General features: G+C 37.2%; 2 protein-coding genes across 3 annotated transcripts in view; one reads left to right on the top strand and one right to left on the bottom strand.

Moving 5' to 3' along the window:
• The first annotated feature begins 683 nt into the window (after positions 1-683).
• LOC110092990 (glycine cleavage system H protein, mitochondrial-like) lies at positions 684-1,770 on the top strand. Of its 2 annotated transcripts, none has more exons than XM_020817719.2 (4): positions 684-921; positions 996-1,084; positions 1,161-1,355; positions 1,440-1,770. In XM_020817719.2, the coding sequence occupies exons 1-4, from the start codon at positions 807-809 to the stop codon at positions 1,566-1,568; spliced, it is 528 nt and encodes a 175-aa protein (XP_020673378.1). In that variant the 5' UTR covers positions 684-806; the 3' UTR covers positions 1,569-1,770. The 2 variants fall into 2 exon arrangements, with proteins under 2 accessions (XP_020673378.1, XP_020673379.1); XM_020817720.2 differs by having other exon boundaries at positions 685-921; positions 1,185-1,355.
• Positions 1,771-8,602: 6,832 nt separating this feature from the next.
• LOC110092989 (transposon Tf2-1 polyprotein) overlaps positions 8,603-13,265 on the bottom strand; it is an 8,571-nt gene continuing 3,908 nt past the window's right edge. Inside the window, exons 4-5 of the mRNA XM_028693945.1 lie at positions 12,449-12,694; positions 8,603-9,139 (exon numbers count right to left, since the gene is read on the bottom strand). Coding sequence (XP_028549778.1) covers positions 8,780-9,139; positions 12,449-12,694 — 606 coding nt within the window. The 3' untranslated portion in view covers positions 8,603-8,779. The remainder of the gene's footprint in view (positions 9,140-12,448; positions 12,695-13,265) is intronic.

The following is a 13,265-nucleotide window of genomic DNA, read 5'->3' as shown; positions in this document are numbered from 1 at the left end:
GTAATCTAAAGACTTTAAGATTCATATTAATCAAATTTTAGAGTAATTCCTTGCATCCAAATTTGAATTACTCCCAAGAACTACAAAGATTATTGTTGCCTATTTTTTCTTTTCATTTATTATGAAATAGTAAAATTAAAAAAAAAACAAAACATAAATAATAAGAGGTTGTTGAATGTGAAGCTAAAATAAAATTGATAAAAAAATGTTGAATATCATCGTACAATTTTTTTTTCTATCATTATATTTGATAAAAAAAAGAATCATTTCATTATAGTTTTGAAAAGAAGGCTTTCATACATATTACGATCAATTTATATAAAAAGTGAGCTGAATGACTTATCCAGATCAAAATTATGAGAAACATTATTGTGCGAAAAAAAATAGAGACGAAGAGAGATTGTGAGAAGAGAGTTCCGTATAATTTCATAGTTGATTTCTGATTGTCGTGTGGTTCTCCGATTTTTTCCTGATTTTAAACTTTTCATTCACTATTATTTTTTATTTTTTATTTAATTGTGTGATAATACTTTCCATCATATTCTATAAAACTTTTCAACAAAAACCTAAAATAAATAAATAAATAAATAAGCATTTCTCATAGAAAAATAACTAGCTAAAAAACCGAGGAAAATGACCCAAGGCACCCGAGTCCCGACCGCTTGGTTTATTAATATTATAGAAGATGAGACCATCGATATCCACCAAACGCTCATCCGCAAAGATAACACCAATTACAAAGAACCACTCTTCACCATCCTCTCCACTCCATTTCAAGTAATTCAAAGCAAATAAAGCAAAAATAAATGGCCATGAAGCTGTGGGCTTCTTCAACAGCCAAGGCGCTTAAGATCTCCTGCGCCAATAGAACCAGAGCCACCCCTTCTCTCACCTTCTCCGTCTCCAGATGTTTCTCTACTGGTAATATGAACTTCTCAAGAACTAAACTTTAGTTAATTAAGCTTGAAATTAACACAAATTCTTCAATTCGGCAGTTTTGGATGGTTTGAAGTACAGCTCTTCTCATGAATGGATCAAACATGAAGGCTCAGTTGCCACTATTGGCATCACTGACCATGCTCAGGTGTATACTGCTCTTTCATATAAACAGATAAATAAGTTCCATTGCTACAGCTTGTTAAGCTAATCAAGGTAGAAAGGTTCTGCACTTCAATGGCTTGCAGGGCCATTTAGGAGAAGTTGTGTTCGTCGAGCTGCCGGAATCCGGCAGCACGGTAGCGAAAGGCGGAAGCTTTGGCGCAGTGGAGAGCGTCAAAGCCACCAGCGATGTGAACTCTCCCATTTCAGGCCAAGTGGTGGAGGTCAACAGTAAGCTCACGGAAGCTCCTGGCCTGGTAAATTATTCAACCACATTAACTTAAGCGATGGAGTTGATTATCTTCTGATGAAAAAAGGAGATTGTTTTACTGGTCTTGTAGATCAATTCGAGTCCGTATGGAGATGGATGGATGATTAAGATTCGACCGAGCAGCCTTTCCGAGCTGGAAGGTTTGATGGATTCTGGAGAATACACCAAGTTTTGCGAGGAAGAAGATGCTCACCATTAAAGCAACAGGGAAATCATGCATTTTGCTGTTGTTGTTCTTTACACGAAATTTCTTTTGAATTATCCTTCATTCAAAGAGTGCTTATAATTCCAAGCAAACTTAATTTGGGGATTTCTTTCTCGTTATTACATGTTTGATTTGATTGAGATTCGCTGCAATTTTGGTTTAAAAACTGATTGATAAAATTCCCCTGTTGTTAGAAGCAGAATATTTTGTTTTATCTATTTTGAACATTTTCAAAACTTATATATATATATATATATATATATAACACATTGGTCCCTAGGAAATTATGTATGATCATGAGTAATCAAATGGAGATTTTTCTGTGAAATCATGTTATATAAAGGGTTGTATTACATATACTCAATATTCACTGTTGTAAGTAAGATATGGAGCATTCATCAAACTATAAGAACTACCTAAGTTAAATTTTTTAAAAATTTAAAATAGATTACCTTTGGCCATTAAAAGAGAAGCATAAAATTAAGTATTGCAAAGATGATGATGCTCTTAAATGAATGAGTGGTTTAACATTTAGGGTTGTTTGGTTGGCTAAAAAGGAAATGCAGTGTAATATAAATGAATACTTTAGAACTATTTGGATAAGCGCAAAGTAAATACAAGTGATTGTTTTTTTTTTTTAAAGTAAAATGAATGCTGTGTAAAGTCTAAAGATTGTGGTGGCCGACAGCTGCGCTAGTGGTGGTCGGGGGTGGCAGTGGCCGACGGCGGTGGTGGCTAGCGGCTACAGGTGGCGGGTGGAGGCGACGACGGGTGGTGACGACCAATGGTGGTGGTGGTCGGCGACAGCAGCAGTAGTGGTCGGCTGCCAGTTTAGGCAACCGACATTGTGTGGTGGTGGTCGCGACTAGTGGTGGCAACGGCGGTGGCGACGGGTGGTGACTGACAAGTGATGGTGGTGGAAGTCAAGCGAGTTTCGGTGTAAATAGTTCTCGCTTAAAATTGGGCGAGTTTAGATTACCCCAAAAATGAACTAAAATGATTTACATTGCATTTACTTTGCATTCCTTTTTCATCCAACCAAACACCAATATATTCAAAATCCCTACATTTGGAAAACTTTTCACCCACTTTACTTCCAACCAAATAGCCCCTTAGAGAAAGAATGTGAAAGGAGTATATATGTGAAAAGGTTGGAGTAAGTTGGCCTTCCAATGACTCGCTTAGTAATATTCTTTCTTTATTAAGAAAATATAGGTAGACCTAAAAAGACTTGGTTAGAAAGTATTAGAAATAATATTTTTATTAGATTTAAATGTGTTGACTCTTAATATGACACAATGAAGACAAAGAATTCATGTAGCCAACCCCACATATTTAGATTGTAACACCCCAAGATCTAAAGTGAAAGAAATTTTTTTATTTTCTCTTTATTATCTTTTCTACTTTTTTTTTTTTCAATTAACAATCAATAATTATTCATTTACAATCACATTAATTTGACATTCAGAACTGATTAATTAGATTAAAAATAAATAAATAAATAGCGGGAAAAACATCATCACATTTCTATAATCAATATGTATATTCTACAACTATAGTCTAAAATAATATGTACAATAGTCACTATAAGTTGCAAAAAGAATACATCTAACCAATGCACTTAAAATAAATCTAAACATCATCATTGGTAAACCTCAAATTGTGAGTTCTTTATCTTTACCTAAAATAATGCAAAATCACATAATAAGCTTACAAAGCCTAACAAGTAACCAAAACTCACAGATGCCTTCAATGCAAGGTAGAAGAATCAATATGCTCCAATTCTAGTCAATATCAATCAACAAGCAGTATACATTAATATGACTAGTAAAAAGTCTTTAAATCTATAACATAGGTTATAGTGAAATAACATCAATTAATTATTTGTTTCATATTGATGGTTCTACTATATGCTTATATCAATCATTATGTCATATATAATAGTCTATCATTATACTATATCAGTCTATCTATCTATCAGTTTAATACATTATCATGTAAATGCAATCATGAATACAATTATAAAGAGCAAGATAGAACATCCAATTTTAATATAGTATGTTCATCCTTCCACCCCAATTATCGCCCAGTTGGTCATCAATTTTTAATTTAACCTCAACAGTTGACCAATTGGTTATCGGTATTTATCTTACCATCATTATTCATTATTATAAGTCAATTCAAAGGTGATTTTTAATAATCATTTAAGAATCTCCACCCTTCATCTGTTAGCATAATTCAATCATCAATTATAGGCTATGTCATGCCCTAGAATCTAATTTGAAAGAATTCATTCTTTTATCTTTTATTAAACAACAACCAGAGAAATATATTTTTATTTATCAGTAATAAAATCATATATAAGCAAAAATAAATTCAATTGATCAAAATATTCATATGCGCCTATATTTATTAACATGAAACTTATATATAATATTCATGAATCATATAATTACAAACAATCATCATTAGTAATAAGTACAAAAGAATAACTAAATTATAGAAAGAAATAAATTAACACAAAAATTGGAGAATCCTTATTTGATCAATCTTACACACTTGATCCTCTACACTAATCGAAAATCATTTAAATCACATATAATGAGCTAAATAACTCAGTATACAACTAAAATCTCATCACTGAATTCAAATCACGGTAAAGAAGTAATATACATGTAATCAGTCAATTCATAATAGTAACAGTCGCATGATTAGGAATCAGTGCTTAAACACTAACACTCACATGTAGTATCAATAAAATATATAAAAAGTAAAATAATATGGTGTGAAAGCCAGTAAAATAGTATAGTGTGGAAATCAATAAACTATTATTGGTATCATATCAATAAAGCAGTCGTCGTATCAGTACTATCAATAAGTAAAGTAATCGTATAAATAGGTAAAATAAGCATTGGCTAAAGAACTATCAAACTAAGATCAAAATAATAAAATCTTATAATGATGTACACATACTATCTCTTAGTCTATATTAGTGTCAATATCATATTAGTATCATAATCACATGCTCAATATATCATGTGTGTTGACCTCATCTTTGTATTAGGTCACTAGGACCCACTTTAAATTTCTTGCTAGTGACCTAATGACTGGAAGTTGTCTACTTTTCAGCCATATAGGTCCTAGTCAAAAAACAAATCCAAGTCTAATCAAATCCAATTCCACCCCTCAATCCAATTTCCATACTAACTTTCAACTAACTTTTAATCAACTTTGAAATCATATTCAATCAATCTCTATCATTCATTTGGTTGTCATTGATATATATAATCCAAACTCAACTAGTCAACTCCAAAATCCAATCCAAATCCAACATTTTAAGCCAAATCCTAGGGTTAAGGGCCTTGTCCTGAAACCCTTTCTAGGTGAATTTTCTGTCACCTGGAAACCAAGTCAAATAACCTCTGATCTGGGGTATATGAATTGCATCTTGCTTATATATGTCTCTAAGATCAACCCACTAAAGTTGAACACATTGTGAGGTCTCTAACCCAATAAGTTGGATTGATTTTCAAAAGCTATAAAACTTTTAAATAGTTATAGTCTATGCCACTAGACTTGTCATTTAGTGGAATTTAATCTTGGGATTCCTTCCAAACCTTCCAACCACATCCATGACCTTTGTTATGACTTTCTGAAAAAAAACCTACACTTTGCTAGACTTAGTTTGACCCAGTGTTGAGCAGGGGTCAAAATAATCAAAATGCTCTTTAAAGGGGTTTTGGTTTTTCCCCTTAAATTCAATATCACCTTCCCATACCAATTTTCAAAACCTATTCCAATGGATCCTAAATATCATTAGAAACACATTGGACACAAACCCACACTTTGGTTTGACCTAGTTGACCAAGTCAACCATGGTTGACTAGTTGACCAAAGTGGGCCTTAAGGGTTTAAACACCCATTTCCAACCAAATGACCTTCTCTTGGCTTGAGGCCTCTTCCATTGAGTTCGCATGATCAAATTGAACTCAATGGACCCAACCCTTGACCCTAGGTCAACTTGATTGTCCAAGTCAACCAAGGTTGACCAAACCTTCCATACATTCCCACTTTCTCAAATCCTTTGACCAAGATCTTTTCAAACCCATTTAAACCCATAGAGTGACCCATTGGGTCTTCAAGAGACCCCTCTTGAATACCTAATCCTTGGTTCCACTTGTGTCAGCCATTTGGCTTGACCCAAGTGTCCAAAGGGGGGTTCCCCTTGAGCCAAGTTCCAACCCTAGCTTAATTGGATCAAACTAATAGTGGCATTGGGTTCCCTTTGACCCAATACACCTTTTATAGTTGACCCAACCCTTGGGCAAATGTCGCATCCTGATATTCACCATACAGAGCTCAATATCATCATTATTTTTGCTGCTACTATAGCACATAAGTGACTAGCCAAAGATGGAAAGAGAAACCATTCCCCAAATGAGGGCGATTTTGATTCAGTCAAAACCATCTTAGGTTGAGCCATTTCTCAACCTAAGCTCAATTAAACTCAACCAACCCTTCCATTGGGTGGCCCTAGACCCAAGGCACCCACCCTAGTCAGCCCCACCCTTGGGCTGACTTGGTTCAACCTCTAGGCTAGCCCAAAGTGGTTAAAACCAGCTTGACCCGAGCCATTTCCCACCATAGACCCTATCAAGCTGAATTTCCATTTGCATTGGATAGTCCTTAACTCAACCCATCTCCTACCTTAACCCCATGACCTGGTTTGACCTAGGTTGAGCTCAAATCAACCCAAACCATGCAGGTTTGGGTCAACCCGAGCCCATCCATGCAATTGGGCTCTCACATGCCCAATTGAGCTCACCCTCGAGCTCGCCAGACCCCAGGAACCTTTTTGGATCACCATGACCAAGCTAGTGGTCGCAGTGGCCGAAGTAAATGGGAGAAGCTTTCGGTGGTCCCCCCCATCCTCGAACTCTCCCCAAAGACTTACAAAGCCTGAATTCGTTGGGCTTAAGCTCATGAGGCTCTAGGATGATGTCCCCCTCCACTTAGAGAACATCCAACGGTCGCCCTGATCAATCTCAACCATCCACGCTTACGGAGATCACTTGAGTAGGGCTCCCTCAACTAGAGCACATGATTCCATTCTAACGTTTCGAAAAGCCTTCCCATAGCTCCCTGAGTAATCCCATAGCATTCCCCATCTTCTTAGCCGTTCTCAACCATCATCCCGAGCAAACTCCAGCCAAAGCTCTTTGCCTCTCGCTCGAACTCATACCTCCAGTGGTCCTCTAGCTTTGACATCTAAAAGAGAATTGTTCACCTTTATCCTCTCAAGCTTCCCACAAGAAAAACCCATTTGTTAGGGCATTCTCAACATTATGCATCTTCTCCCAAGCTCCCTAGATAGGTAGTCTAGTCAAGTGTGAAAGGAACATTCAATCCAACGCAATCCTACCATTGGATTGAAAGTCCCTACTGTCCTGATCCTCTCCATAAAATTTTGTGGAAGTTCATCTGCGGGATTGCTTGGATCATGCTGGAGAAGCTTCACGGCTATGGAATCCAGCAGGAGGTTGAAGAAAAAATCTGATTCATTGTTCTTAATCAACCGTTCGAATTAAATCCCGTGGTTTTGGATTTGCTTTGACAGCATCCGTCCCATTGACGATCCGACGGCTATGGTTAATACCGTCATTATCTAGTCAGCGCTAATGATTTTAATGCTCAATTAGCAGGTAATATGGAGAATAATTGTTTGGATCAAAATGATTGGCTTGATGACTCTCTTTCCTCACCCTGCGGGATGAAGGAACCAACTTGGATGGGCCTAACGATGATGATCAAGCAATGTATAGTTTGAATATCAACCACATAGTTGAAAACGCTTTTGCTTTGGGTGGTGGCAAACTTCGTAAAAGGAAGCCAAAAAGGAAATAGTTTGGCTCTTTTCCTTTGTTGTTGGTCCGTTTTCGTCTGCTCTGTCTTCTTGGTTGTGTTTGTTGGTTATGAACATGTCCTTATGTGTGGTTGCCTTGTTGGGTTCTCTTTGAACCATTTGTGGGATGATGGCTGGAAGGTGGCTTTTGTGATCTCTGTCCGTGGGTGTTTGGTATGGTTGCCTATTTAAACCCCTTATCTACTGTCTTCTTCTTCCTCTATTTGTCCTAGAGTTGTTGGTCCTTTTGGTCTTCTTGGCATTTTTGATTAATTGCTCTTATTCTACAGAGGTTTATTGTGTCCTCTTGCAAGCTTATTTTTGGTGCTGATTGCTCGTGGGAGTGTTGTTGATTGCTTTGGGAGACTTGCATGGGTGGCTACTTCTGTCAATCACATACTAGATTTGGTTGTGGCCTTCCTTGACTTTTTTATTGTCTTTTATTTTTTTGCTTTTCTTTTTAGTGATTTTGTTTTGCAATAGATCGAATCAAAGGCTCATAGATTTTCCTTTAAATGTTGTATTTCAAAGGACTATTGATTCGGTAAGAACTTATAATTATATTGTATATGAATTTTCTCCACAAAAAAATTTGCTTGGTATAAAAAAAAATTAAAAAAGTTGCTTTGTATTGCTTTCTATATGCATTACTTTTTACATAACAATTATAATTTTATTTATCTATTAATATTTTATTACTTTCTCATTATTTAAAAAAAAATTATGAAAAATTCTTTTTTATAATGAGAATAATTAAATTAAATTTTCAAAGCAATTTTTTAACCAACTTTATAAAACACTACATCCGTCTCAAATATATTCTTAAAACTTCAATTTTGCATGAAGATTGTGTGGCTTAAACACTACATCAATCCCAAAGATAAAAAATTATGGAAAGGAAAGTTGCCACAACTTAGAAGGATATCTCGACTTAACAGAAGCTTAATATAGCCAATCCCACAAATATTACAAAAAAGAAGGATGATTACCAGCATTATTAAGAAAATAATCGCTAATAGAAAGAAGAAGAAAAAAAAAAAAAACAGATATCTTCCCCTCTATATACTGCTTTTCCAGCATTTAGCTGTTGCTCCATATTTCTACCATCATTAATACGAAGAAAAGCTTACAGAAAAGCCAAAATTAAGCGTGGCAAAGCATTTGGAAAAGAGCTCATACACTCCAAGTTTCAAAGTTAGCAAATATAGCATGAAGCGTTGTTTTAGTGTTAAGATTTATAAAGCTCAGAAGCATACAAGTACACTACTACACACACATCTATTAAGCATCTCACCCTCCTGAATTAAGCTGGGCAATTGCACTTCCAGTAACCAAACCTGCCACATTTATTACAAGGAGAATTCAGAGAAGCACTTAATTCATTCGACCAATGCCCTTCACCTCCAAATTTCAAGCATCTCTTGAGCTTCGAGCAGCCAGCATCTGGGCTGTCATCGGCTAGACTGAGCCTTTTAACAGGAGAAATTTGGAAGAGTGCATCTCTTTGATCTAGTGGTAAGGGAGAAACTGGAGCAAGTGTAACCTCTGCTTCCATGGCGTCAATGGGTGGATTAGGCTTGTAAAGCAAATAATCAGATTGCTCGATTTTGCCGACTTTTGTTGTGCTGTCAAACAACTGGAAGTGATTGCAGGTTCCCTTACCCTGTCAGGTTAATAAAATATCTGAGCATGATTTTACTGAACTTATTTGAAGCCAGCAAAAAGAAAGATGAGTAAAAAATAGAGTAAATTCATTTGTGGCTACAGTTGTATGGAGACCATGTCGACTGCATAGATATCTGTCATGCTCCTATAAACATCAGCCTTTTCATGGTTCACTATGCAACTGCATAGGTATCTACCATAAAAGGCAACATAAAGATATTACCCATCGATTTCAGAGCACACACTTATGTTGCCTTTTATGAGCTTCTGAAAATCGTATGCCATCATGATCCCTAGTCTACTTAGTCAGAGAATGTAGTCGCCCCAACCTAACAAAAGGATCCTTATCAACAATCATGAGTTACTTCGTCTAAAGGTACCTTATAGACCTGGGGTTAATATTTATCTAAAGGGACAAATTTGGAGTCACCTTAGCTAACGGAGTGCTTTGTGTCATATCGATCATATCCTATTGATTCATTACTCAATGATTTGAAGATGTTGGGAACATGCAGGCTCTGACCATGATCGTAATTTAATGGTGTCATTTGACAACAAAACCATCCGGTCAGAGGGTCCCGATCATAAGTTTTTACCTGTGATGCCATTTGGCAGTGAAATCACCGATTAGAGGACATGTGACACATCCTTACTGGCAAGATTATCAGGCCCAGTGTGATCCCCTTTTCCAACCCAGTTTTACTAGTTAAAAAGAAAGACGATAGTTAGAGGTTTTGAGTGGATTATAGGGTCATAAACAAGGAAATTGTGTTGGACAAGTTTCCTATCCCCGTGATTGAAGAGTTGCTAGATGAGCTGTTTGGGGCGGTCATCTTCTAGAAGATTGACCTGAAGTCAAGATACTACCAAATCAGAATGAAGTCCGGGGATGTGCACAAGACAACTTTCAGGACTCATGAGGGTCACTACAAGATTTTGGCAATGACTTTCAGCCTTACCAACGCTCCAACCACTTTTTAGTCCCTTATGAACCGGCTTTTCAACCATACCTCAAAAAATTTGCCTTGATATTTTTTGACGACATCCTGATCTATAGTGATGCGGAGATAGAGCATGTGGGTCACCTGAGGATTGTACTGAGAACTTTAAGGGAGCACCAGTTGTATGCCAACCTGAAGAAATGTTTCTTTGCACAATCACAGGTGGAGTACCTATGACATGTGGTGCGCAAAGCAGGGGTAGCAGTCATAGTTTAAAATTGTGCAATAAGAGGCACTCCTCTGCGCAATTTGACCCCTAAGAGCCTCATTGCTTAAGCAATTTTGGGACTTGGTGAGGCATACGCCTCATGAAACTGGTCCCACTCACTTAAGTTCATAATAAAAAACCCCATTTATTCCTTCCTTCTACCGGCCTACCCGAATCGAATGAAGAGCTCCGCAAGCAGTTCGTAGACTCTGCACGACCGCCCTAGCTTCCCTCGGCCGACCTTCCTGCCGCCTCTCCTGCCGGCGCCGCCTCACGCCGGTGAGCCTCTTGTGTCCGGCCGCCCTCTACGACACTTTTCAACCAATTTTAGGATTTTTTTTTAAATTAAATGTATGATTTTTCAACTTATAGAAAATCTAGGGTTTAAAAATTTTTAAGATTTTTTGTTTGATTTTGCATTTGTGCATTAGGAGACATGGTCAGGGGCATTCATAGATATAATTGAAGATAAAGATGCCTCCATTGAAGACCCATGTAGTGATAGACTTTAATTTATAGTTTTGTACTTTGAATTATGTTATTAGAAGCATATATTGCATCTATATTTTTGTTTTCCACTAAGTTCACTTCTCTTTTAGATGTTTTTATTGTATCATAGACTCACACCGCCTCGAGGCTTACGCCTCGCCTCACGGACGAAAAACGCCTCGAGGCTTATTTCTGCAATTTTAAACCATGATAGCAACAAACCAGTCCAAGATTGAGGCTATATTGAATTGGTTTTTACCTAAGAACCTGAAGGAGTTGAGAGAGTTATTAGGTCTCACCGGGTACTATTGAAAGTTTGTACGAGGGTATGACACGATAGCATGATCACTGATGAAGTAGCTGAAGAAGGACAGTTTCAAATGGGGGTAACATAGGACTTCGAGCAGCTGAAGAAAGCAATGACCGGCGTGCCAATATTAGCACTTCCTGACATTGGCAGACCATTTTTGATGGAGATGGATGCATCAGGATACGAACTAGGGGAAGTACTCATGCAGAATCATCGGCCCATTGCTTATTTTATACAGGTGCTCACGATTAGGGTGAGGCTCAAGTTTGTACATAAGCGGGAGTTGATGGCAAATGTCTTAACCATCCAAAAGTGGCGACTTATTTGTTGGGGCGACACTTTATCGTCAGGACATACCAAAGGAGTCTGAAGTTTCTGCTAGAGTAGAGAATGGTGACAATGGAGCATCAGAGATGGTTATCCAAGCTATGAGATCCAATATCGCCTAGGACTGGAGAACAAGGCCGTAGATGTACTATCGAGGACAAAAAAGCCACAGTTGACAGCTCTATAAATACACATGGTCCTAGACTAGGAAGCCCTAACATAGGAAATGAACAGGATAAGAGTCTGAGGAAAAGAGTAAAGTTGTTGCAGGATCCAGACAGTCATCCCGGTTACACGCTAAGGAAGCCACAATTGCTACATCAGAGGCGATTTGTCTTACCGAGGACATCGGGGTACATTCCCAAGTTGTTGCAAGACACTCTGAGGTTCAGAGAACCTACAATCAATTGTCCGCAAAATTATACTACGTGGGGATGCGCCATAATGTAGAGGACCGGGCGGCAAGATGTGATGTGTGCTCGCAGCATAAATACTTCGCCATGACACCAGGAGGGTTACTACAGCCTCTAATGCTGTCAGAGAGTGTAGGAGGAGGTGACAATGGACTTCATTGAGAGGTTGCTGCGTTCAGAGAGATTTTTTGTGATATCGATAGTAATGTATGTATATATATAATCCAAATTATTCATTATTCTCGGTTTTGAATAAGATTTGTTGCACAAGAGCAAATATAGAAGCTGAAAGCTACATTTAGTCTAATTTTTTTCACCCTTCGTTATCTGCAACTTCAAGTGTTAAATTCAATGTTTATTTCAATAAAGGTTATTATAATAGTTTGCCACAGTAGTACATATTTTTTCATCATCCCTTGCATTGTAAGGGGTATGTAACTAGTGTTAAACTAAGGAGATATCATATGCTAGGAGAATAAATATTGGGAATCTATATGTCAGAAAAAACAGATGCTCAAGATTATGAAAATTACGAAGGAAATAAACTTCAAAGCCATACAATATAATTGTGGGTATCCTTCAGCTCTCTTTCTATTTTTGATGCCTGTGGTTCTTGCCCGAACATTTGATCTTGTATTAACGGTGAAAATTGAACAACCTTATCCTCAGCTTTTACATTGCTGATGGCTTTGCAAGCATCCTTGTTATCCTGGGTGGGTATATTAAGCTTTTCCAGCAAACAATCAGAATCCTTAATTTTTATGGCATTATCATACCACTGGAAATGATTACAAGCTCCCTGACCCTGTTGGGATAATTAAAGAAGCCAACATGAGTTTACTGAGCTAAATATGAACTAATTAAACTTAAGATAAGGCAAACGCAAAATAGAGTAAATTCATTTTTAACCATAGCTACATGGAGCCACCATGAAAATTAATCTCACTTCATGCACCCAGAAACAAGTACTTAGAAATCAGAATCTATATACGGGTCCAAGATACTAGGAAAAATCTAGCTTCCTGAAATCTTGATGCAATCCTAAAAAAAAAAATTGGCAGCTAGAAATTCCTTCACAAAGGCAGGCATCCTGTTATAGGATGATTTAAGGGTTTAAGATTTTTTTATGCAAATCTAACATTCAATTTAGATTTAGATGCGACCAAACAATGTATCGATCATTCAATTTTGATACTGCACAAGCTATTAACTTAGTAACTATTTATTGCTTTCCATTGAAATCAAAAAATTATTAAATTCAATTCAGACAATATTTATGTGACGCGTTGCGCCCGCCGACCATCACTTGAGTGGCCAAACTCGCCTTGTTCTTTAATGTAAGGGTCAACAATAAGCTTGTTGAGGGCTTCCGTAGC

This window comes from Dendrobium catenatum, unplaced genomic scaffold (assembly GCF_001605985.2).
Source record: "Dendrobium catenatum unplaced genomic scaffold, ASM160598v2 fragScaff_scaffold_390, whole genome shotgun sequence".
Taxonomy (NCBI): domain Eukaryota; kingdom Viridiplantae; phylum Streptophyta; class Magnoliopsida; order Asparagales; family Orchidaceae; genus Dendrobium; species Dendrobium catenatum.
This window is presented reverse-complemented; position numbering and strand designations above follow the sequence as displayed.

What these genes read in the sequence shown, in the direction of transcription:
- LOC110092990 (XM_020817719.2), top strand. Translation starts at nt 807, where the DNA reads ATGGCCATGAAGCTGTGGGCTTCTTCAACAGCCAAGGCGCTTAAGATC. An exon ending in GCATCACTGACCATGCTCAG is followed by an intron (nt 1,085 to 1,160) that starts GTGTATACTGCT and finishes CAAGGTAGAAAG; the next exon opens with GTTCTGCACTTCAATGGCTT. An exon ending in TCACGGAAGCTCCTGGCCTG is followed by an intron (nt 1,356 to 1,439) that starts GTAAATTATTCA and finishes CTGGTCTTGTAG; the next exon opens with ATCAATTCGAGTCCGTATGG.